Genomic DNA, 27,280 nt, shown 5'->3' with positions numbered 1-27,280 from the left:
GCCCACAGACTATAAGACATCAGCACTATCTGTTGTGCCACCATGTCATCCATGGTAGTGTCTGTCTTTTGGCTTGGAGGTGACCGAATAACAGCAAGCAGTGTGGACAGCTCATGGTGACATGTCAAACAGTTTAGATGCAGCTTGTGACAGTCACTGATACTGGAATGGACTGGTAGTTTAGTTGGTGATTTTTTTGATTTTTGTTTTTAAAAAAAAAAAAAAAAAAAAAAAAAAAAAAAATGGAATTTTTCAATTTATACTATTGGATTTTTAGTGCTCTCTGTTACTCCAAATGTTTTTTAATAGCAATATTACCGAAGTATTTGTTTCTTTCCTGAAAATGTTAAAAGTTATTAAATCTTAATTGTTAAGCAATCCCACTGATGCAAAATCTATGGCTGCTGTCAACTAGCTTCTTTCTGCCACTATATCCTCTGCAGGCGTAGAGTGTGTCTTTAGCACATATGAACTTGTCTGATCTAAACTTAGCAATAGGCTCGGCACAGAAAATGTGACAAAACATGTGTTTCTCAAGGCCCTAAAAAAGAACATTGAACAGGGTGAGCCATAAGAAACACATAGTAAAACTGTTGGTATCTGTGAATGAAAGGCTACAATCTCAGCATTATCCAAACACACACACACACACACACATTTTCGGAACCGCTCGTCCCATACGGGGTCACGGGGAACCGGAGCCTAACCCGGCAACACAGGGCGTAAGGCTGGAGGGGGAGGGGACACACCCAGGACGGGACGCCAGTCCGTCACAAAGCACCCCAAGCGGGACTCGAACCCCAGACCCACCCGAGAGCAGGACTGCGGTCCAACCCACTGCGCCACCGCACCCCCTATTATCCAAACATTGTGGTGTAATTTAATTTTTGATGTTTTTGGATGTGTTAGCTGTTTAAAGCTGACCTTTGTTTTAAACATTATGGTTTAATTATCTCTGATCAAATTCAAGACCCTGGTTATTACCTACAAATGCATCAATAGAATTGCTCCTAGCTATTTACAAGACTTGATCGACCACTACACTCCAACCAGACTCCTTCGCTCGTCTACTTCTGCTCGCTTGGTGGTCCCGTGCACGAAAATTAAAGCACGGAGGTTCTCAGTTCTGGTTCCGCTGTGGTGGAATGACCTCTCCCTCTCACGCAAAACTGCTGAAACTCTGTCTACATTCAAGAACGGTCTGAAAACTCACCTTTTCTGGACTCACTTCCCCCATGATCTCTCAAGCTCGTATGGCGTAAATGTTCATGCACCGTGACTTTATAATCATGCCCAGATAAGCCTTTACACATGTGCTACTCCTGTATTGTATGTAAATGTTCATGTACCTTTTTAAAAAAAAAAAAAAATAGTAGGAAGGTGATCGTCTATCCTGCGTTTTATGCACCTACTCGTGCGATGAACATCGGTGCATAAAGTGGAAAGAAACAAACTAGGTTTACTTATGAATCACATATCTGCAACTATGTCTCTTTTTCTCCTAATGTAATGCACAAATTGTATTTTCGCTGAGATGTACGTCGCTTTGGAGAAAAGCATCTGCTAAATGAATAAATGTAAATGTAATTATCCGAGAGTCCTTTACAAACTAATGTAAAAATTTACTTTGTGCTGATGAAATTTAAAGTTGTTTTCAAGTGCTTTTAGATATGATGAAAATAAACATATTTTTAAAAAATTTGTAAACTTTTAAAAATCTGTAAATAAATTTTAAATCATTTTTTAAAACATTTGCACCTTGCCTACCTCCACCTTGGGTAGGGCAACTGACCAACCCCTGGCCAGAATGGAAACAGTGCAGGGCAGGTCCCCAAGACCCAGTGGGCAGAGCACTTCAGGGGACCAAAGGGTACAGGAAGAGGAGCAGAAACCACTGGGTTGGGGCTTTGCAGAAACACACATGCAGCACAGAGTGAAGACCACACCTTGCTTGCTCATACCATTGACAAGAAGGCAATGTTGCTGTGATTTCCCGGGCCTGAGGAGCAGTATACCAGTGACATGCTCTGTGGAATTTCATAACCTGTCACAAAAAGTTGAAGGTCACTCCCATCATTGCCATCCTCCCTCAGTCTGAGAATGTTGTCCTTCACCAAACAGACTACCAGTCAAGTATTCTAGGATTTCTCTCTTTTTTCATTTTCTCGTAACTTCAAGAGCAGTCGGTTCTGTTTGTGTGTGTTTGGATCTGTCTGTTTGTTTCCACCTCCCAAATACATACAGCCAGCATACACGGACATATGACCACTGCATTACAGTCATTTGTAGATGGTTTGGAACTTTATATAAGTGCAGTGATTTCACCTATCGAGATGTAGAGGTGTGTACCACGCCAGCCTAAGAGTTCACACTGTAGACCTGACATTCACAGAAGAGAAATGATCATTTCTGTCTTCCTTCCAATATTGCTGTAAAGTAAAATCCAGGAATACAAATGAGCCATTATTTATCGCTGTCTGCACTTTCAAAACTAATATCACAGAACAGGTGGACAACTGATTTACATTTATTAATTTAGCAGACACTTTTCTCCAAAGCGACGTACATCTCATACGAAATACAATGTGTGCACTACATTAACAGAGAGACTTAGATGCAGATGCATGATTCTAAAGTACAGTTAGTTTGTTACTTTTCACCATATGAACATACATCACACAAGCAGCTGCATAAAAAGTTTATCTGAATATTGACAATTCCAAATCACTTTCCTAATAGTATTTTTTAAAAAAACATTTATATTACATTACAGAAGTAGCTGCATGAAGGTTTGTTTATCTGTTGTTCAACAGTTATGATCTCAGAGTTATGATGTATGTATGATGTAATTGATGTATTGGACTTCTGATTTGCAGACTGTGGCTCGTTTTTTCAGGTCATCTTGCTTCTTCTACTACAAATCCTCTAGTGTGAGTGTTAAGAAGGAACTAAAACTTTAAGCAAAAAGGAAGGTTACTCAACTAGAAGATGCAAAACTGCTATTGAAAATCCTGATAAAAAATGAAACGATATGCAAGACACTCCAGATAAACGCACTTGCCAAACAAATCATGTAAATGATGTGACAATTTTATGCATGATAAATACTACTTCTCATGGGTTTCTAAAAGGAAAGTCAATGAATTGGTAATACTACTGAGTGCCTGGCCAAGGTGCTCAACCTGGTCTTAAACACTCAAAATCATTCACAGATATTTCCTATCACTTCTCCAACAGCTCTCCATATAAATATTGTAACACCTGCTTTTCCTGTAAGGTTTCTACTGGTTTGATCACACCTATATCTCCAACAGCCCAAAACTGCAAGGCGAGGTGGGCAGATGTCCCCTGTTGGTCCCATTACCGTAGTTCCCACCTTGCCAAGAGACAGCCGAAGCTATGGTTTCACAGCATCTCCACACACCTTCCTCCGCCACAAACCTCATTGTAACTGCCGCTTCTGAAAATGGAAATGAGGAAAATTCAGCCTTTGTCCCCATGTCTGGAAGGACCTGCCAACGACAACAAGAAGGTAGGGTGGGGAAACCCAGCTTGGGCCAGCTGCCCAAAAAAATTAACACCATTGCCTGAGGGAGGGTTTTGTGGTGCATAAAAACATGTTACACCACGCTGCAAACACAGGCATGTTTTAGAACACCGTAAAAAGCCAATTTTATCACTGGCCTATTAATCTTTACCAAACAATAATGTATCTTGAAGGAATGTAAAGCTCATGTCTACTTCTAAGCCATGAAGCTTGAATGGACTGCATATTTGGCTATTGTTCACAATATTAAGAGTAATTTGTATTAAGAAATGCTGCCAGATACTGAAGTTGACATACAACAATATATAAACACAATATATACATTTTCTCCTAAATATTTTCATATCTATCTATTAAAATACTGTAAATCACAACTTTGGACATAAGGAAGTGAATAATTTTAGCAACCTTCAGGGGGGTGTCTATATGTAACTATTTACATGAAATATCTCTGCAAATATTTAGGCGGGCCCGATACTGACAGTTATGTAGCAGCACTGTTCAAAGTATTTCATCAGGTCTGCAATGTTGGGGCTGCCAAAGCTGTCCAACATGTATGTTCACTGGGGAAAAATTTAAAAACTAGCAGAACCAAGTCTTTGACCAGGAAACCTCTGTGTGGCTCCACTAACTGCGTGTGAGCATGTGTACTTAAGTGTGTGTTCTGAAACACGGACCTGTGCATGGGCACACAAAAAGTAGGATGGGGAGAGACTGGGGGGTTGGGCCTGTGTATGAACTGTTTCAGTGTGACCATGAGACATGGGCTGAGTCAGCCTTGGGTGCCTGTCACCACAGAGACTGTGCAAAGAAGCCCAAATGGACAACTCCAAGGATGTCCACATGAGGGAAGAGCTGACCAAGTCATTTTCAACAATCAGAAGACCTGTCTATTTAGCAGGTGGCAGGAACAAACACACATAGAAATGTGATAGGTGGCAAGAATTTTTCTACATCTCTGCTTGATGTCCATTAGATGAATGTACAGGCAGTGAGAGAAAGACCCAAGTAACATAGGCCTGGCTGGACATTCTGCAGTTTGAGAGCATGCCGAGTCTAGTCTACTTCATGTGACATTTTCAGACAAGACTGCTTATTTACACTCCAAGTCAACCTATAACTGTCATGCATGTGAGCCTTCAAAGTAACTCCTTGCTGACCCATATTTTCAGGCCAGTCCAGAAGGTTCTATAAAATCAACTTGCATATACTAAGTCACCTTATATTCATGGAACCAGAACAACCACACAGTTTACTACATAACAAATATAAAGTGTAGTCTAGTCAATAATGGATACATATGCAGAGCACAGTAAAACTCCAAAAAGACACAAAAAGTAAAAGACATTAAGAAAAATATTGCAAAATACTTGAATGTGGCTATACTTTCAGAAATTTGCTGACACTATTAGAACTAGAGGTGCTAGCACAGAAAGTAGCTCCACAGTGGTCCCACCTCATGCCAGTATTCTTGTGCCCAGGAGAAGTTTCACTCCTTTACTGGTACCAAATGCACTGTCTTCACACTCCATGCATTGTGACTGGACTTTTGAACACCAGCTGTTACTGCTGAAGATTGCATCGTGTGTTGACTGCATGATCACATCTGGATATCGCTAATGTCTTTCAGAGCATAAAGTGGCTCCATCTCATAAAGATTTCTTGAATAAGGATGAAAACATACAGTCAATTAATTTAAAAAAAAAAAAAAAAAAACAAATGGAACTGCTACGTATTTAGAGAAATTAGGTTGTGTGTGTGTTAGAATGAGGTCAGCAGCCTAACATACTTAAAAAGGAGACTGATATGTGTTTGCATGGAATTTTGCCCAGGCCTTTTTCAGAAGATATGTGAGAGTGAGCAGCAATAACTGAAGATGTGTAAGCCTGTGCACACATACTCCTGTTTTGGTAAAATAACTATATATCAAAAAAGCAGCAGGTGAACACACACGACCACACACTGAGAGAGTGTCTTCACCAGCAGGGCTTTCTATACTCTCATCAGTCAGTCTGGCTCCCTTTTCCTTCGACAACTGTGTTACATCAGTCCAGTAGCTCCATCAAGCTACATGCTGCTTTTGCCTCTGCTCATGCAAACACTCCAGCTGAAAATGTGGTAAGGATAAACAGAGATCATTTCATTAAAGAGATGAACAGAACTGGAAGTGAGGCTGTGAGCGTGAATGGTACACTAAACACCGAGCCCCGACACATTAGGACAGAGATAATTCTGTATCTGTTATTGTTGCAGTACGGGAACAAGTATGCAGCAAGTATAAGGTATTCAAAATATAAATATAAATATAAAATATAAAACGGGCAATAGCTCACAAAAAAATAACCATCCATGACCTTCTCAACCCTGCAGCAGATATATAAACTGCAAAAAAGATTTGGGACAGGTGGAGGTGTTGAGAAGATTGGGAAGGAGCAAAGACCGGTCTACCTCTCTGATGGCAGGCTGCATCCTGGGCACAGAGTCTGCCTTGTGCATCACAGAGAACTGCAAAGAGGAGAGAGGGAGAGACAAGGAGGGAGTCCAGAATGAAGGTGAGGGCTGCAAAACTGAAAAAAAGGAGGACCAAAGTGAGACAGAAAAAAGCAAGAAGGGAGGAGAAAGCTTGACGGGAGGAGGTGGTGATGAGGAGCAGAGACAGAAGGACAGTAGGGGGATGGCAGCAGAAAGAAAATGATAGGACCAAAGAAGAGGAGAGAAGGGTGTTTTCCATCGCAGGTCAGCTATGCCCCATTTCTGCATCCGATTCCAGTAAATAAGCCTAATTAATGCTGCCACTCAGTGCTTTTCTTTTAACACCTTCAAAGACACATCCAGTACTCCCTGTTTCTCCTTCCGTACCGCTCCTTCTTTTGCTCCCACAAGCAGGTATACACTTTCCATGAAGGCTCTTTCTTCTTCATTGTGAAACTGCTCTGCTTTCAGGTAACACAAACAAACAGGACACCATCACTCACTGTGAAACCCTAGCTTCAGCAGTTACATATCTGGTCTCAGCCTGACTTCATTAAAATGATGGAGAGGGGTTTGATTATTTTCCAGCAGAAGATTCTTTAAAGTGTTTCCATCTCCCAACAAATTTAAATAATCTGACTTTTCTCCATGTGAAGACAGCCAATATGCACATTATGTAAAGGGATTTGATGGAGAATGGGTTTTTCAAATATGGCCATTTCCCCACCCTGAGGGTCACTGGTAGATTTGGCCCAATGGGATTTGTGCTGAGAGCTTAAGATTGTCTGGCTGAAATCAAAGATCTTCTGACTGACAGGTGAGCTATCATCTGACCCACAAAGGGGCATACAAAAAAACCACACTGAACTGCCGGGGACAGCATTTGTCCACTGGTGTCCTCCTGCATCAAATCCACCACGCTAACTGCCCAGTACACTCAAGAAGGCACACACAGGTTTGCAAGCTACAGTCTTTCTAGTCTGTTTCTCTGTCACTCTCTGAGCAAAAAGGGTACTGAAATCAACCAACAACATTACATGGCACACAAGACAAGGAGTTCTTTTCCAGATGCATCAGCAAAGAAACAGAGGACTGCACTGTGAACACTAAAACAATGTCCAAAACAGAGAGCACTCAATGTAAGATATGACATGCAGTCAACAAAAAGTGAGGTAATTTAGTGGGCTTTTGGTGGAAGAGAAGCAGGGCAAAACAATGCAGGGACCAGTTCTTGTCACATAACTGCCTGATGGATTTGTTTTCTTATTTTTAATTTTCAATCATCATTTTTGATGTTCAGATAAAATAAAATCAACCTGAGTCTCCATATTTTAATTATAAGGCAAGCAGTTACACGGTGATTATTTTAAGAAACATCGTTCAATTAAAATAGCTGTAGAAATAACAAAATATACAAATAGCCAAATGTGGAGTAATATATAGGACTGAATCATAGTACTCTACCACTGACAAACAGATCCCGAAAGCGACAAATGATACAACTGAAAAATAACGTCAAACACAGAAGTTGCACTGTTGGATGAGGTGGTTCAGGGACTGAGAGGATAGAACAGCAATACAAACCAGTGTTACTCTACAGTCCAAACCCTGCTCCACACAAGAGAAATGAGGTACATGTCTCCCACTACTGTTTAGGTTTGTTTGTTGGACATGTTCTTTAGTACTCTGTACTAAAGAATTTCAGCCCTCAGGCACTTCCTTGCCTAAGTGCAGGATAATGGTGTCAAGAGAAAACAAATATGCACTCCTTTCCAGATTGTGTCTCCATTAAAGCCTCCTACTGGACATAAATAAGGGGAAGGCATGCTGTATTACTCAATGGTTTTATGCTCCACCTTGACTATGCTACTCAGAATTTTTAAAGTGCTTAAGTAAACATCTGAATTGCTTTACATTTTTACTTATAAAGCAAAAATACTCCCAACACCTTTAAAAAACAGGATTTTATTATTATTATTATTATTATTATTATTATAATAATAATATGACACTGATGCAGTTCTGTGGAACAAAATGTCTTTTTCTGATTTAATATTGCTGATGATTAATGGCTGATGTAGAAGGCTCTGGAAAGTTCATCTGTGATGAAATCCTGGTCAGCTTAGCAAAACATTTCCCTTTGAAGAATCCTTACTTGTTCTGATTAATTACTCTTGCACCTTGCTTATCTTCATGGGCAGTGGTGCCAAGATACACCCGAGATCAACTCCCTAGCCAGCCTTAAATCATTCCTCTATGTATTTTTGTTTGGGTTTTACTGTATTTTCTAATTCTTGGATGTCTTAGTGTTTCACAGTATTTATAGATTATTAGGAGTTCATAAGAGACCACTTTTCTTTCTTCAGTTTTCTGATTAGTTCATGAGTCCCAACTATGGCATGGACATGAGCCTTTCTGGACATGAACATATGTCTTCTTCACGGGGTACTTCAAAACACTTCGTGACTTCCTATAGCTGGCAGAATTCTGCATAGCACTTTTAGCTGAATCTTGATTATATTAATACAATATTTTACTTTATTAGTTGCAATAGTCCTTGCTATTCTTCCACATTGAGTTGCAATGAAGCTAGTGAAAACAGATTTCCTGTACCCTTCTCAGCTTGTCATACTTACCCGCCCTCAAAGATTCGGATACGGGGCGGCTCACTACGTTTTGATGTGTAGGGAGCCTCCTCCTCTCTCTTCTCTTTTTTTTCCTCCTCCTTCTTCTCAGCTAATGGTGCCTCCTTCCCTTCTGCAGGGGTATGGGGTGGTGTCGTCCGTACCTACATTGATGAAAAAACAAGCAAATGAGGCATATGTAGGTGTGTTTAGAAAGAAATATATTGAAGAGATACATTCTCCAAATTTTATCTCAATGTATAAAATCAGATAATTTCATTTTACTGATTAATGGATATGTAAAAATATTTGAAGTTCTTTGTAGTTCAATAGTTTACTTCAAATAAAAGCAATTTGATAGCATTCTCATCAAAACAAAACTCCATTCTTACCTAAAAACTATTACAGAAGACATCTCATTAAAGAATGTGTGTTACATTATACTACATTTATTGAACATTAAATTGAGCATTAAAGCAATCATAGGAAAATGGTATTGGCTCTGTAAACTAATTGCGACAGCTGTTAAATTTACTTCAGACATCCTGGGCTTCCGGATGCTGGCTGTGACCAGCTTGCCTGTGGCAGGCTGTGTTGCTGCAGCGATGGTGTAGGTCTCCAGACCATGCTTCTGCTTGGAACGGAGCAGTGCCAGCGCTGCCCGGGTGGAGAGCCCTGGGAGGTTGGGGTTGTGCATGCTAACACACCAAGAGGAATAGACTGAGGCCCGGACATCCCTCTGGGGAGAAGGGTTGGGCTTGATGTAGTTCAGATAGCACCAGCTGACTGAAGTGGCGGTGTGGAGGTTCGGGTACCCTGGGTCATTCTGTCTCTCTGGACTTGAGGCCCCATCCTCTTTTTCCTTTTCAGAAGGTTCAGTGCAACTTTCAACAGCCTCCTTATTCTTGACCACATCTGCCTCGTCCTGTTTTGATGTTCCCACCTCCTCCTCCTTGCTTTCACCTGTTACTGCAGCTTCTACAGCCAGAGTATCTTTAACTTCTCCCCTGCCTCCTTGTCTATCCTCATTGTCCTTGTCAATTTCATCCCCCTCTTCTTCTTTCACACGCTTCTGCTGCCGCTGCGCCTCAGCATTGAGCTCCAAGCTGCCAGCTGGAGACAGCATGCGCTTGCTTCCGCCCATACCTGGTGACCCATACCCTTCTTCTGAACCCATCCTGAGCTGTAGCTCCAAGGGCAGGCCTATGGGGAGGTTGGTCTTTGTGGTGGGGATTGTTAAGTATGGGCTAGGCATCTTATGCTCTTCTAGTTTACCCACAAGGACCACGGCAGAACAGCAGACAGGTTCCTGGGCTCGCGTGGTGACCAAAATCTGTGACAGTGTTGTGTACATGGCACTGGCATAAGTGGGCACGTGGGTTTGGAGGCGGACTGGCACAACCAGTGACACAACAGGTGCAAGCTGCTCTAGACAAGGAGCAATGACTGGGTGGGGGTGTGGAGGGTGCTGGTAAGGGACAGAGATTTGTGAGGAGGAAGGAGACAGCTCTGTGTCTCCCACAGGGTCCCCACAGATTGGCTCTGTGGAAACCTGGAGGGTCAGTCCACTGGGCACAGGGAGGTAGAGGGCCTGGGCAGCACCTGAGGGGTACTGCAGAGGGAGCAAGGATGGGAAGGACTGGGCCGGTAGACTCAGGTGATCCGTAATGTGGAGTTGTGTTGGATGAAGAAGCGGTGCGGCTGTCTGCAGGAAGGCTTGGGGGATAATCTGAGCAGACAGGACATCAGTAATGTCTGTGGTGGTAGGCAAGAGCTGAGCCACCTGCCCCTGGGAGAATGCTTCAGAAGTTTGTGCAGGCAATGGGAAAGCAGATTGGGATAAAGCAGGCACTGAAGATGAAGCAATTTGAACAGACTTCCCCATGGAATCTGGGCTAAGCCTTGAAGAACTGTGCGCAATGCTGGACTCAGCTGGGGGAGCTTCAAGATGGCCGGGGATGGACATGCACACCAGAGTTGTTCCAGTTTTGGCAGAAGTGCAGACAACCTGCTCCTCCTGGTCCGGCTCCCCTAGCGTGGCATGTTTCACCAGTAGACACTTCCTCCTTTCCCTCCAGGTGGTAGTGGAGCGCTGTGGGGATAGGCACCCATAGTCAAAAGACTTGCTCCGAGCCTCAACAATTTGGGCTGGGTGCTGAGCACTTGCTGGGGCCTGCTCTGAAGCTGAGCGTCTCATCTCTCGGTGAGGGTGGTGGTGCTGGTGAGGACCAGAAGGGACAGTAAGCATGTGACATCCCTGTAAGGTCCTTGACAAGGAAGTGGTTGGCTGCATTTCAGAGTCAGGTTTGCCTGACTCCTCAAAGGAGGCAGATCGGCTGGAGGTGTGTGATACAGTGCTCTCTTGGCTAGGACTGCGAGGAAGTGAAACAGATTCAAAGCTCGATTCCCCCGAGGACTGGGTAGCTTCAGCCAGACGAAGACGCTTCTTCTTTGGTGGCAGCTTTTCAGCTGGAAGTTGGGCTAAGGTCTGACTCCTCTGAGGCCACTGGAACTCCTCCACCTTCTCTGGCTCCTTAGCTGACAATGTGCCTGGAGTTGATGTTGAAACCATGTCCATATCTGGTTCTTCAGTCACCAGTATCTCCGGCACTTGGATGTTAGGTTGGCGAACCAGGCGGGAAAAAGAATGTGGTTTTGGTGGGGGTTGTTGCTGGGTTTGTGGCTGTAACTGGTGTTCCTCAACAGTAGGTGGCACACCAACTAACTTCTCTTTCTCCTGGCACTCCATGGACATGCTCTCCTGCTTCTCAAATGAGCTGGTGTGTTGGATCACTGAGATCTCCTTCCAAGTATTACTCTGGTCCTGTTCTGCTAATGATGACGTTCCCAAGGAATTGTCAATCTCAAAGACTTCTTCTCGACCCTGTACTGGGGTGGAGGCAGTAAGCGGGAAGGAGACAGCAGCTGGCCCAGGGCTGGGAGGATCCTCCTCCAGAGATTCCTCTTTCCTCCTCTTGCGTATGGCCATTGCCATAGCTTTGAATTTATAATGCATCATCTGCGGTCTGTCTTCCCGGTAAGTGCCACTTTCAAGTACCTTCTCAGTTTCTTCAGACTGACGTGCTGGACAAAAGCTGCGTCGATGTGTCTCGTAGCTCTCACGTTTCCTGCAACGAGCACCACAGGCCTCACACTCATAAAGTCTCGGTCCACGTCTCTGTTTTCGGTTTGGGTCTGACGGTATTGTGGTGGTGGATGACGAGGCAAGAGGGACACTCTCCTCAGGAATGAACTCTGCTCCAAGAGGCACCTCAATAGCGGGTTGCCGTTTCAGCATGCGGTGATGATGGCCCACCCGGATCTCTGCTGCTGAAGCCTGCCGCTCATCAAAGGAATGACTGAGGCGGAAGATGCGGGAAGATGTGGTGGCAGAATCTCCCTGACCTGCTGATGAAGGCATTGACTGACTTCTCAGAAGAGGCACTGTGGAAGTTTGGCCAGCCAACAAGCCAAGATTGGAGAACTTGGGATGGAATGACTCGCCCGTAAAGTTGCCTACACTCAAAGGACCACTGCTACTGGTACTGGGTCCTGGCACCTCTGTTTTGGGGTCAATGCTGCTTCTTCTGGAGAGGGAAGATCTTCTTGGCTTAACACTATCAATCTCACTGGTGTCCACCACTGCTTCGTTAATGGTGATGAGTTTAGTAATGTGTTCTATGACCTGTGTTTTGGGCACTGTGAAAGGAATGCCCTTCTCTTCTTGCCCTAAAGAAGATGTGGATGAGGACTGAAGGTGTTGTTGATAAAGACCCCTTTGCTGCTGCCCCACACGTCCATATTTACCCAAGATAATTTCAGCATAGGATTTGGCATTAGTGTTAGGAGGGCTCACCTGGGACAGTTCAGTGCTCCCAGAAAGGGAGAAGTAGCCTGACTCTGTGCTACCTTTGCTCCCAGGGCCAAGGGAGGATGGGGGGTCATCTGAAGAGGCCAACGGTACACGCTTCCTTTCACTCAGCCGCATGGCTAGCCTCTGTTTCACTACTTGGGAGTCCTCTGCCCGCTGAGGCTCCTCTAAACCTGACAGTTCCGTACTGTTGCCTTTCGGTGGTCCCACCCTCTCATGGGAGGATGCCAGGGCATGCTGACCCGTTTCATCCTCTGAGTCTGTGCTTTCCCCTTCTGTGGGCTCCTCCGGGTCCTCCCCCTGCGTTCCCGTCTCAGATCCACCAAGAGTATAGACTTCATGGCTGGTGGCCAGTCCTGCTTTGATACGATGAGCATGGGACTTTCGGTGTTTGTACAAGTTGCTTTTTGTCTTAAAGGAAAACCCACATGGGACACAGGGGTAAGGCCGTTCTCCAGTATGAGATCGAATGTGTTTCTGGAGAACACTGGGCTTGGCACATGGACGACCACAGTAAGTGCATACGTACTTGCCTGGCTTCTGGGGCTTACGCTCTCGTCGGGGTGGGGCGGTCTCTTGGATTTCTTGGCTACAATGGGGCAGGAGCACCTGGACATGTGAGTCCCGTGTGGAAGATGATGACAGAGATGAAGGTGGGAAGCTCCTTCCTGAGGGTCCAGGTGCATCTGTTAGCTGCCATGCTCCCCGTGCTCCAGAAGAAGAAGATTGCTGCTGCTGCAGCCGGAGGAATTGCCGTGGCAGGTCACTCTGCTTGGGCTGCCGGTGTTGGTGACGGCCATGGGAGCTGTGGGAAAGTTGGGGGGCAGCTTGGAGCTGCTCAGGCAGACGGTCTCCAGGAGGTTGCTCGGAGAGGGCCTGCTCTTGCCCTCCGGACCGCTCCCCACCGGCCGGCTGGCTGTGCTTGGCCTCCATAGAGTGGGGAGGAGGCCTTAAATACACACTGGGAATGCTTCTTCCTTAATCAGACCATACAGCTTCATGGATTTAGCAACAAAGCTCTCACTCAATGTAATGGCATTAAGAAATGATCAGGATACTGGGTGCTGGTTTCCTATGAAAAATGACTAAATCTTATTCCCTTCGTTTTACTCCACAGTATTACTGTTTCAAAAGGTTTCTTTCTATAATATCCATCTAGACCAAAAACACTGAATCAATGGTACAAAACAGACAACATCAACGAAGGACCAGGAGAAGGAAAGAAGGAAACATGGGTCCATTATCAAACACTGGGTGACTGCCCTTGCATTGTGAACCCCCCATGTTTTAAATAATCTGCCTTCCAGGCTGTCGACGCCTCCTTCTGGATTGATCTGTGAGCTCATCCACTGTCTGGCACAACAGTAAGCCTGGGCGTGGAGACAGTCTGCTCTTGTGAAGCTGAGCGTCTCAGTTTCCTCAGATTCTTCTTAGCTTGCTGCAGCTGGTTGTCACTTCACTGGTTCTGTGGAAACACAGACACAGCACAGATCAGATTATCCTTACCTCAAATGGAAAACTATTATTATACCTGATGTTTACCTGTTCCATGAGGCATGTTCCCAAGAGGAATCAACATTTCTTCAAAACAGATCAGCAGAAACATCCTTAAATAGGGAGTTTGCGTTCTAATCCTACCACCACTGCCAAACTGGCATTGCTGGAAATGCACAAATGCAATTCCATTAACATTCTGGAAATCCCTATACCAAATGAAGCTTGACTACTGCAGTGTCTTATTCAACATTCACATCTGATTTCATGAAAGTACAATAAAGGAGGTTTTACTCTCTTCGACACAGCCTTTCCCTATGTATCACTTCACTGTAAAAGAATGTCTACATTTTTCTTTCTGGTGTTTGCCTCTAAATGTGCAGCTACCTGCACCTAAAATCATGCTAAGATCATGTACCTTCATAAAGTTACATTTATTATAGTGATTCTTTAGACTGAGTAGGGACAGCTGGTAGTGTAGTGGTTAGAGCTGCTGCCTTTAGACCCAAAAGTTGAAGGTTTGAGCCTCACCTGCAGCTGTAGTACCCTTGAGCCAGGTACTAAATTGCACCAGTAAAATTGCCCAGCTGTATAAACAGGTAAATAATTGTAACCTTAACATTGTAAGTTGATTTGGACAAAAGTGTCAGCTAAATGAATAAAATGTAAATGTATGAACCAGCTGTGAGTCTGATAATGTGTCTAATAGGTTTCTGACAATTGCAGTCAATGGTTACTACAAAAAGAAATCTATGGAACAGCCAGACATGGACAATCTGAACTGGAGGAGTCAAGAGGAAACACTTCTATGTAAGCTGCTTTCTCAGATATCAATGAAACTGACTGCCATTGTGCCAACACAAACTCTTAGTGATTTTCCTATTTTAAAATCATCATGTTTTGCAATTTTTCAATGACTGATTTTACATTAACAGTTTTGAAGCAATGTGGGAAACTGGTCACCTTATCAGAGCAGTGCAAAATATGACATATGTATACCTTTCTTTTATGCCTGGGAAATGACTTTGAGTCTAGAGGTTCAGATTCAGGTTTCATTAAGTGTAATCTTGTCAAGAAGCTTACTAACATCTGATGATAGACAGAAATGCCTAAAGGGCAGCCCATGAATGCCAGTGAGCAATACAACAAGGACAGTAAATTAATCTCCACTTTTGTCCCCGGGTGTTTCCAACCCCATGCCAGAACTCTGAAGCAAATTCATATGAGGATATCTCAGTTACCCCCATCATCATGGTGCATGCCAAGACTCAGACCTTACTCACAGGTGTGTCCATCTGAGGCCATTCACAGCTCAGCACTGTATCAAACTGGATTTATTATCTCTGAAGGCAACAGAATGAATGACTGTTCAGCCCCTGGATGCCAAATGTTTAATAGTAGGCTGCAGAGGCACCAGACTCCATGCCCAGTGCAAGTCCCAATGTGACTGAGTCATATGCTTGGTAAAGATGTGTTTTTTTTCAAACCAAATTAACAGTCATGTTTCCAGGGTTGGTCTAAATTGTAGAGTCCAGATAATTACTTCTACATTGTTTTTAAGTAATACATGTCCATCTATAACTTCACTGAACAAGCCAAAAGTAATCAGTAATTTTTTGTCTTCTGCTTAACAATAAACTACTTTTCCCATACAGAGGGTAGCAGCTTCTCTCATTTATGCACTTTTACTATGTGTGGGAGTTTAACTGGACAACGAAAGATAGCAGTAAAATGCAATTGCTGTTAGTCTGTCAATGCCCACTATGTAGCTACCAGGGGTCAAACTAAACATGGATGCTAAAATTAATTCCATGGAGAAAATTTCTTAAATAAAACTTCACCACTGAAATGCTACTGTTAATGAGTAAGACTTCTGGACACAATTTAGGCCATCTGTCCTGCTGGACATCAATTAACCCAGAACACATTAACAGGTACATGCACAGTTGTCTGAGGAATATATGAGAAACAGGCACAAAAAGTACTCTGACCAAAGCCTACTGAGCTGGGTGATGAGCCAGACAACTCAACTTCAGCCCAGCAAATATGGTACAGAGTAGCCTTCAGAAAAATGACACAAGTTGTTTTTCAAGTCAGGCCAAGCCTGGAAGCGGATAAATTATCTCCAGTACAGAATCTTACTGCTATACTGCAATCAGCCTGATTGTGGAGAAACGTGTGAACTTGAGTGTACCCCCTGCCTTTTCCTGGAGAGCAAAAAGATAATCAATGAATGGAGTATGGGGAGGGCTATGTTCTCAGACAATGTCCCCATAAAACCTAATGCAAACACTAGGGGGTGCTGCTGATAAAGGAAAAAAGAAGTAATGAAAAAGGGACAGGAGAACATATGATATGAGGTTCACAACAATAAGTAGATTCATCACAAGTCACTACACTGTCTGTTCCTAAATATTGCCCTTTGTACACTATTCACACCTAAGACCATTTATAGAGCAGTCACAACATATCCTACCATCCACTGGGGGATCAGTGCAAACACAAACACAAACACACACACACACACACACAGAGTCTGAAACCACCTCTCCTCTACAGGGTTGCAGCAAGCCGGAGCCTAACCCAGCAACACAGGGTGAAAGGCTGGAGGGGGAGGGGATATGCTCAGGATGGGATGCCAGTGCATCACAAGGCACCCCAAGTAGGACTTGAACCCCAGACACACCTGAGAGTAGGACCCAGCCAAACCCACTGTGCCACCATCAGTGCAAATACTTTAGGCAAATTCTCATGTTTGCACACGTGGTGCACTTCTTTATTTTTATCACTTTGTTGTTTAAGAGTTCTGCTTTCTGCAGAGATGATGTGTGATGGACTGATATCCAGTCTTTTCACTCTCTTTGTGGGATGACACAACTGAGATCTCCAGGTCCTCACCTTAAATGACCTTTTCAACAGATTCCACTGGGTCTGCTGTATTCTCCAGCATTCCTCTTCCCCTTCCTCACATCATGTGAAGGCCCAGATTTAAAAAAAAAAAAAACTACATACAGAAAAATGACTTTGCAGTTAATCACCAGGGTGAATTATTCACCGCTTAAAATGCACAGGGGAACATGCGCTGTGTATATGTTCTCTGAACAATACTGAGCCAGAGTTTCACTAGTCATATTAGACAAAAATACACAGGCGTCCTCATCCAACCTACTCTCATTGCTAATCCAGTTCAAGACATGTATTCCCGACATCTATTCACCGCTACGTAACTCCTGTACCCACTGGTTGTTGCTTGAGAGGGCAGACAGACACCAGATTACTGATCACTTGCCAGTGTGCCATATTCTCCTTAAACAAATTCTTTTGGGACTCCACAAGGTCATGCCCCTCCATGCCCTATGAAACATCCCCAACCAACATCCCCCAGAGAGAACCCAGCCTTAGTGAGCCCAACATCTGTCTTGAGCCTACCAAAGAAGACTGTCAGCCGTGAATATTGTATCATGTGATAACAAATGTGATGTCAAGATAACATCTCCACATGAGAAGAAGCGGGGTTGCAGCACTGACATCAAGCTAAGAACAGCGGAGATCTCACTAAGACACAAGGACTGTACATGTGCACCAGCACCAAGGATGAGGGACCCCCAAGTACTTCAAACCCTGAGTCTGATCCCGTACCTCTGTCACCACAGGTTGTGGAGGTAAGCAATTACTCTTTCAAATAGTTTCAGAATGATACCCCACACGATGTTTACAACCAAGTGGAAAAGATTAACAGTTAGTGAACTCCCATCAACCGATAAGCTTTCTTTACTGGGTAAGTCATAACACAGCAACGGACAAAGATATCAAGCAATTATTCCTACCCTAAAACAGGAAAAAACCCTTCTTTCAAGTGGTTAATTAAAACCCAGTGGTGGGACATCTCGCTGTTCAAGGTCCTCTGTGGGCATCAACCTAAAGGCATCCTAGATGTTATTAGGGACATCTGGGAGGAGAGGCACAGCTCCAGTAAAAAGAATGTTCAAAAAAGCTTCGATTTACATGCAGAATGACGCTCAGTTGGACAATCTGCTAGCACTTGCTCTAGGGTCAAAAACAGCTAGCCCACTTGGATAAAAAGAATGACCAGTTAAGACAATTGGAGGCAGAGACAATGTCTTCATCCTCTTCCCAACACCTCAGTCCAAGCGACTGTCAAAATGGCAGTATTTGGGCCTTTAAATGCCTTTCAAAGGCTACTAAAGCAAGCAATAATTAAAATATATCTTTCATCATTCCATTTGGAATCCATGGCATAAATAAACACTATTCTGATGAATAATGAGATAGCATCTCTTTGATGTGCATCAGGCAGAAGTAAAATATAAGTAATCAAAAAGAGGCCAGAAGGGTGTAGCAACTGTTACACTCAATCACTGTCAATAATTGCTTGTTCTGTTCAACGTCATAGTAGTCTGGATATTATCTGAGAGGCACAGAGCATGAGGTTAGACAGGGTACACCCTAGAAAAGAACACCAATCTATTACAGAATAGCCACATACATTTAACCCACCCACTCATCCACACACTAAAGACAATTTAGAGTCACCAATTAACATGAAGTATACGTCTGGAGAGGGGGGCGCGGTGGCGTAGCGGGCCTGGCTGGGTTCCGCTCTTTGGCAGGTCTGGGGTTCGAGTCCTGCTTGGGGTGCCTTGCGACGGACTGGCGTCCCGTCCTGAGTGTGTCCCCTCCCCCTCCAACCTTGCACCCTATGTTGCCAGGTTAGGCTCTGGCTTGCCGCGACCCTGCTCAGGACAACCGGTTTCAGACAGTGTGTGCGTGTGTACATGTCTGGACAGTGGGAGGAAACTCCCTATAACAGGATGCAAACTCCAAACAAACTGAGCAGGATTTCAACCAAGGTCAAAATGCACAGAAAATGTGAGTCATCAGAGCACCACCATGCCAGTCTTTTTATAATAAGCCAGATTTATATAATATTATACTAAATGGCTACAAGAGATAAATTGTTTTACTCCCTCCACATTTGAAAAAGATAATGCTTTTATGGCTGTACTGCCCCAGCAACAATTAATACCATGTAAATGCAGGTGAGCATTTTGGGTGTACCACTTATGCTGGAATAAGAGGACAATCACAAAACACTGCAAAAATACTTGCCAGTTCTAAATAGTATTCATGTGTTTCTTTAAAACTGTTTCTTCTTAGTAAAATAAAAAGAAGTAACTGCTGCAAGCAGTACTTCAGGGGGCTATGCACATGAGTAAACTAAAGTAACCGAATGACTACACTTCTTTTCATAATTTTACAACCTGATATCTTTTATCAACTTCAGAGCAAAGTTGAGAGTTATGGTGTTTCACTGACTTGTAGCAGCCAGTTCAGGGATGTACAGTACATGAGTTTTATATCACTGCCAAAGCCCATCCCTTATGATAATTTAGCTCAGCTTCAGTTTTAATATCTGCAATGGTCTAATGACACCAAACATTTTCATGATGTAGGATGGTTACTGCAGTTGCCATACTGTTTTTACTAACCAGTATGTTTTGATAATTTTTGCAAAGATCAGAAAAGAGCAGATTATCAAAATGTGTATACTGATGGATCCAAAAACCTAGGAAGAATACCAAGTAAAAAACACGTACAGAACTTTGATTGCCAGGACTTTTATAATCCAGCACAAGATGCAGCAACACATCAAGTTTTGCATTTCTGTTTGCCAAGGCTCTGTACCCTAAGATTTCATTTTCAGTTGCTTGCTACAGTATTACAATGTGGTCATTCAGGTGAAATTTTATACCAAAAACATAACTCTAAGATTTTCGAAAAGGTGAGTAGTTTACAAAATATTTTTAAAAAAAAAAAAAAAAAAACCTCTTAAATAGTGGCCCACCATTAGAGAAGTGGTTAATAGAAAATGAAAAATAGTAATGACAAAACCTACAATGCCATCTGAAAACAAGAATATGGAGTGCATGTTGCCACCCCCACCCACCGAGAAGGCAGTGCAGCCCCATGGGTAGGCTTTCAACAGCTGTCACATTTGGGAGGGAACAACATGCTGGTCACAATTTCTAGCGATCACTTACTTATCTGTTGGCGGAGAGTGAGAATGGCAGACAGAGAAGCAGGAGCTGGTGTTGTGAGGGATCCCCTTGTAAGGGATCTCTGCACGTTCAAATATGCACACAAGCCCAACTATCAGATGGGAAGCGTGGCCTAAACCACTGAAGTACCTCTTAAATAGAGCAATTAGGAAGATTCAGGGTAGTCAAAAGGGGGTCCCCTCTGGCTTGGAGCCCCAGGATAGGGAAGCACAGCTTTAAAGGCCAGCCCACTTTGAACCAGGAGACCTGTCACATGGGTCTTGTGTGACAGACCACACAAGGGTATGCACTTGTATTCACCAGCTAAAGTGTAGTGTTCCTGTACCTCGAACAATGAAACACAGACACACACACAAATACACATACACAAACCCTCTGCAGTGGTCTACATGTTAGAGAACTGCAGATGTTTTATTAGTAAAATCGGGAAACAAACGTCTAGCTCTTCATCAGAACAGGCATCACTATGAGGACCCCTAGGTCTAGCACACAAGGGGAGGGTCCATGATTCAGCCTGTGTTTTTGGTACACAAGTGGGAGTCTGGATTACCATTATGCCCCTCCCCCACCCCCACCTGATTCAGCTCATTTTAGTTCTGTTTTGACGCATATGGCTAAGTGGTAAGGTTGTGCTTAGAGCAGAAAATGAAAGAGCATCAAACAAAGCTGTGCACTGCAGCGGGGCATCTGCACTGCACAACAGTAGAGGACTCCACTCACATGGGAGCAACTGCATATACTAAAAGTGCTGCCTTCTCCTCAGACAGCACAGTGGCTTGTGGACCCAGGTGGGCCATGCACCAGGTGACCACTGTTTGAGTCTCTATCTGTTTGTCTCTTGGGCACGAGAGTGAAAACTCCTCAGCATCAACACCCCTGAGTGGCCTTGCTAAGGACTCCAAGTATTGAGGATCAGGGTGGACACTACATACATTGGGGGATAAGAAAGTGTGTGTGAGGAGGACAGAGGGCTGCAGTCAGCAGAAACAGATTCATGTGAAGTCTGTGATTCGGGGGCATACAAGGCAAGCAGGAGAGCTTTGTGTATGGGAGAAGCATTGAATAATGATGAGGTCAACGGCACTGCTCCAACAGACTGCTAAGGAGCACGCAGCGACAGTTAGCCACAGACATATGGCGTACAGCAAGTAGTCAGAGACACAGGGTGCATGAACCAGTCACAGTGCACAACAACTAGTCCCAGAGAAACAGTTTCAACTAGTCATAGCATTAACTAGTCTGAGACACAGTGTACAACTAGCCACAGAGTCACAGTGTGTTAACTAGTCAGAGACTGGTCAGTGTTGGGGAAACTTTGTGCAACTGATGAGGGCTGATGGCCTCAAGTGCCCCCAGCAGTGTATGGTCACTGTTAGGAAACAGTCCTGTTGGTCAGTGTTAGCGCCTGACAGTGGGTTTTAATGCACTTAGAAAGCAGAGAGGCTTGTGCTCTGGCATGTTTGTATGAAATGAGCCATTCTAAAATCAATTCCTCAAGGGATCTGAACCTTGGATTTAAACCCGGAACTAGAGAGTGCAGTGTGTGGAAGCTGCAGTGGTGGTGCAGTGATCATTATAGCAGCTGGTTAAAGAAGCCATCATGGAACAGGAAGGTTGTGCAGATACTTATGGATCCTCACTTGAATGAACACTCTATAGTCTCACTGTCAGCCTTTTTACATTGTTCAAAAAACCCTAGATCCATAAGCACAGTGTGTAAATCAGTGGAAACATGAGCAGTGTGACATCCATCTGGGCAATGCAAACAAGCAAAGTGCTGTGACAATACTGTCAGATACAATGAGAAGGTAGCAGAGAATGTAAACCAGCTGTCTGAGGAGAAGGCAGCACCTTTAGTATGGGGAGGAGGTGGCAAGATGCATGGGCTTCATCACACATGTAGTGTAAATTGGATATGCATTAAGGTGTGTGTGTGTGTGGGTGTGTGTGTGTATGTCTCTACATATGTGTGGATGTTTGTAGGGGTATAGCAGATTATACTATGGGGGGGAATGATGGCTTCTAGCAATCAGAGTGACAGGTCACATAGAATACTGCACTGACAACAGCTGACCTTGAACTGTCATATGAAAAATATTAAGCTTGATGCACATATACTGGTCCATCTGTATACTAGCGTGGATTTTAACTGGTTGGTATGGTCTTCAGTAAGTTGGACTTGGACTGGGCAGTAGAGTGGACTTGGATTGAATACTGTGCTCAGATTAGGGCCAATTGGTGGTGTAGTGATTGGAGCTACTACTTTGCACTCAAAGGACCCACATTTGAATCCCAACTCCTGCTGTAGTAACCTTGATGAAGGCACATACCCTAAACTGTTCCAATAAAACCTTCCAGGTGTATAAATGGGTAAATAATTTTAATTTGCTTATGTTTTAAGTTGCTCTGGAGAAGTGTCAGCTAAATAAATAAAAATGTGGCATAGGCTCAGACAGGCACTGCATGAAGTATTTTAAAGGATGGAACTCAAAGCTTGTGCAAGTATGCCAATAACGGCATACAAAAAATAAATAAAGCTCAAATTTCAAAATCTCACATATAACTATTCTACTCCAGCTGAGAGGCATTAAAAAAAAACATATATCATATGTCTGGGTAGCTCTCACCTAGAGCATACTGCTAAGGTACCTAAAAGCACTGATAACCACAATGCTTAGCACAGCTTTACATCTCACAGGCACTAACATGTTTCACACACATTTCATATACCCAATACACTTCATATACTGAACTTTGGCAAGAAGTACTTAATTGTTCCAAAAATATAGGAATATTTCGAAGAACTCCTGCAAGTTTGGCAGATATTGATGTAGATTTCATGTGACAGCCAGGCACAAGCAGATTTAACAACTGAAATGTCACCTTGCTTAGCATGTGTTAACTGCACCTTGTAGACTGACATAAATACACACACACACACACACACACACACACACACACACACACACACATTTTCTGAACCGCTTGTCCCATACGGGGTCGCGGGAAACCGGAGCCTACCCGGCAACACAGGGCGTAAGGCCGGAGGGGGAGGGGACACACCCAGGACGGGACGCCAGTCTGTCGCAAGGCACCCCAAGCGGGATTTGAACTCCAGACCCACCGGAGAGCAGGACCTGATCCAACCCACTGTGCCACCGCGCCCCCTTGACATAAATATCCATATACAATAAGGGGGTGCGAGATTTTGAGTTAATTTCTGAGTTCCTTGACAAACTGGATCAGGACTGGGACAGGGATGACCAGTAACACATGTGGAACAAAGCTATCCAGCAACATTGGACAGGTGCGTCAATGGCAACGGCCCTGTTGATAGAGCAGGCTGGAATGATGGTTAAAGTACTAGACCTGGGCCAACAGAGGACAAATATGTGGTTTGGGAATGCTGCCATCTACTTCTGATGACCTTTGACCCAGAACCCTACCTATTCCACTAAGCAGCAATAAATCCCAGCTGCATACATTGTCTTGACTAAAGGTGAGGAAATGAAAAGACGTCACCCAGGGACACAAAGAGACACCCTGTTTCATGTCAGTCCCTCTCAACTCTTTGCTCGCCATCCATAGCCAGCTGATGTACTAAAAGCCTGGGTGAAACCTGAAGCCAAAAAAAACACTGTGGCAGAAGAGTGGAGTCAGCATGTCATACCATAAGTCACTGCTCATATCAGGGAAGTGTGGCACATTTGCATCCCGGGAGTGTTCGGAAACCTTGTTCTCATGACACTGACCCACTTCCACCAGTACCAACCACAGTTGCCAGCCAAATCCAGTAGATCCATGTTTTTGTAAAATGTTGCTGACTGCTCTCTTCATCCATAGGGGTTATACAAAGGTTGTGGCAAGCGCTGATCTGTGGGAGGTGTATGAAACGTTTGCAGTTATGCTCCTAGCTGCCGATGGCACAGGACCCTAGCACCACAAAATCTTCATAAAAACATGCAGCACAAGTCCATGAGTAGAGGAGGGAGAACTAGCATGTGCCTGAAGAAGAATAAAAACTCTTTCTCCAAAACGCCTTTCATTCTCCTCATCTGCCATCTAAGGGAGTCCGGTGATGGTTCCTATGGAAACGGGCCTAAACCGAGCAGCAGCAGATGGAAGGAGAGCTGGAGGTCTAAATATATCCCCACAGCATCCTCCCTGAGTACAAACACATGCTGGTGAGGAGGAAGTAGGAGATGGTCCTGCCCCCACCCTTCCACAACCACCCCCTCCACACTGACCTGCCTCTCCGTTCCTTTTTACAATGGTTGCTACTCAACAGCATCGTTCTTAAAGGTATGCCAGGTGCCCAACATACTGGACACCTTCTGATATCACTCCCAACATGCAATGCACCCCTTCACAATTAGCACACATAATATCATCTTCCCTGTAGCCACAGTAACCTTTTGTTGGCAATGTGCTGAGAAATAGCAGAGCAGCATGGTCCTCTCATCTCACATGTCACCAGAATCAAGTGAAGATTTAATTCTGAACCCAAACTGTAAAAAGACAAAACCCATTCTTCAAAATAGTATACATATGAAAATACTGTTCAGCTGAATACAGTAAAGCCATCAATACCTCACAAATTATGCAAAATATTTCCTAAAATACACACACACACACACACACACACACACACACTTTCTGAACTGCCTATCCCATTCGGGGTCACGGGGAGCCAGAGCCTAACCTGGCAACACAGGGTGTAAGGCTGGAGGGGGAGGGGACACACCCAGGACAGGACACCAGTCTGTCACAGGGCACCCCAAGCAGGACTTGAACCACAGACCCACCGGAGAGCAGAACCCGGTCCAACCCACTGCGCCACCGCATCCCCCTCCTAAAATATATATCGTGGCAATTCATATACGGCATAAATAGCACAGTATCAGGGGTTTCTCTGCTTAATTTAAGTCACGTTGTCCTGCCTATACAGTTCCTTCTTCTACTTCAGTTGTGAACATATTTTTTTCACATTATTCAGTGTCTTCGTAGCTCTATTGCAATACCAGCTATAGCATAACCAAGCCATAACAGATCAGATGCCCAAATCACATAATTTTGACAAATAAGGTACTTTTGGGTTAAAATGTAATTTTGAAGCTTTAAAATAAATTCAATGTTGCCCTCACTAAAGGGAGTCATAATTTGTGGAAATTCCATACTGACTGACAGCTGCTGTATGATGAGCCCACTACTGGATTCATTTTCCCTTTATCATCAGCTATATATTAATGGTGCCTGAGAAAAAGGCCATAAAAGTTACAGAGGAGAAATTAGACAATAGCAAAACAGGGCAACTACATAGTTATACACCATATCTTTTATATACATACACACACAATGGTATGTTTTTTAATAATGGTATAAAATATATACCATATTATTTTTGTAATAACACATTTGTAAGCAAATATCAGCACCCTTATGGTTTTATGGGTAAAATGAGAAAATACTGTGCTAGTGTTAGTGTTTTGAGTCTGACATGATTTTAATTCATGTAATTTTGCCATCAGGACAACTGAATGAAGCACCTGTCTAGGGTCATACTGCTGTTGCACTTCACTGAATGAGTTCATCCTGGGAAATGTTAGAGGTATAACACACTGAAAGCTTGCAGCATTCAGAGGTAGGGTCCATGTTGAGCCAGCTGGTCCCCCGCAAGCAAGACATGTGGCAGCAGCAGATAGGCCGCTGGAGAGCAGTCAACAAGCCAGAGAGGCCAAAGCCTTTGTTGCAAGAGTCTCCTCATATCCATGTGGGATATGCACCCTGTGTAACAGTAGCCTTTCAGCAAAGTCATCAACAGTGTTCAATTCATGATGGATGTTTGCCTTGGAGTTTTCCCAAAAACAGCAGACACACGTTAACTATAAGAAACATTAAGGATGTGATGTTTCTGGGTGCTGTGAAGAGCATGTTCTCACATTTCAGTCATACCCACAATAAATCAACAACAAAGACAAAACCCAACATCTAGGTGATTCTACATATGTTCCAAAGCACCATAATATGATTTATGCTAAATGAAAACAGAAGTGAAAATACCAACACCATTAGTTAGAAGGTTTGCCAAGACTTCCCACAAATGAGCAAGTTCCCAGCGGCTCTGGCTCTGTAAAGGAAATATTTAGTCACAAAGTAGTTGATTCTGACAAAAGTCACACAGTAGAAATTCTGACATGTGTCCACTATGATGACTTGTCCATTATGATGTACAATAAATGGAACTTAACATTCAGACCAGAAACTTCAGCTTTTCAGCATCAAGATTTACTGTTCAGGAAAATATAGAATTTTCCAGGGAAAAATTGCAATTACAGTAAAACAGGAAAGCACCACATGATGGTGATATCAAAAGGGTGATCCAGGAGGTCAGGACCAGGAGATCCATGTTACCTTAGCTCTTCTCATTTTGACAATTAAAACTGGAAATGACTGTAATGGGGTTATATTTTTATTAAGAAATGCCCGGTGAATGTGGTGATAGGGAACTGATCCTCTCTTTAACATGAGCAGGAGATGGAAGTTGGTCAACGGAATTGAAAGGCTTGAACTTCATGTTTCATCTCCAGCAACCACACCTGTCTCCCACAGTACACACGCTGACAAACACAATACAGTGTTTTTCATTAGTATCATACTATACTGTAATTTCATTTAATTGTGACAGGTATGAGAAATGCAAAAAAGAGCCACACCCATTTAAAACAACACCACGCAGCCACTCTGACAGAGTTCCCCAAACTTTTTGAACAACTCTGTTCAGCTTTTCGGGTACTCTTCCTTTTCTCATCTGGTTATATTAATAACAATATGTATAATTTGTGATAATTTGTATAACAGTTTAATAATTTCTTTAATAATGAAATACCTACTTGTGTAATCTACACTGCTTCACATGGTGGTATGTGATAAATGGACTGTCCTCAAGAATTATGTGTCTGCATCCAAATCCCTCCTTTTGTTGAAATAATGCAATTTTTGTACATCACTTTGGAGAAAATCATCTTGTAAATGAATAAACGTAAACACAAATGTATTAATTAAATTAGACAAAGAAACTTGAGTGGCTTCTGCTACATACTAAAAACAAGAAACAACCATGTCTGAACAATGAATGGTCAAATAGTACCAGTACCTTAACAATAAAACACAAGAACACAACGTACCACTATGC

The 27,280-nt window shown here is 43.4% G+C and overlaps 1 protein-coding gene across 7 annotated transcripts in view; it reads right to left on the bottom strand.

Annotated features, from left to right (window-relative positions):
• hivep3b (HIVEP zinc finger 3b) overlaps positions 1 to 27,280 on the bottom strand; it is a 113,295-nt gene that overhangs the window by 5,492 nt on the left and 80,523 nt on the right. For all 7 annotated transcript variants that reach the window (XM_018754704.2, XM_018754702.2, XM_018754708.2 and 4 more), the window contains 2 exons: positions 9,179 to 13,979; positions 8,656 to 8,807 (listed from right to left, as the gene is read on the bottom strand). In XM_018754704.2, the coding sequence (XP_018610220.2) occupies positions 8,656 to 8,807; positions 9,179 to 13,447 (4,421 nt within the window). In that variant the 5' untranslated portion in view covers positions 13,448 to 13,979. The remainder of the gene's footprint in view (positions 1 to 8,655; positions 8,808 to 9,178; positions 13,980 to 27,280) is intronic.

The sequence above is a fragment of the Scleropages formosus genome, chromosome 8, assembly GCF_900964775.1.
Source record: "Scleropages formosus chromosome 8, fSclFor1.1, whole genome shotgun sequence".
NCBI classification, from domain to species: Eukaryota; Metazoa; Chordata; class Actinopteri; order Osteoglossiformes; family Osteoglossidae; genus Scleropages; species Scleropages formosus.
The sequence above is the reverse complement of the archived record's forward strand: the minus strand, read 5'-3'. Positions and strand labels throughout refer to the sequence as shown.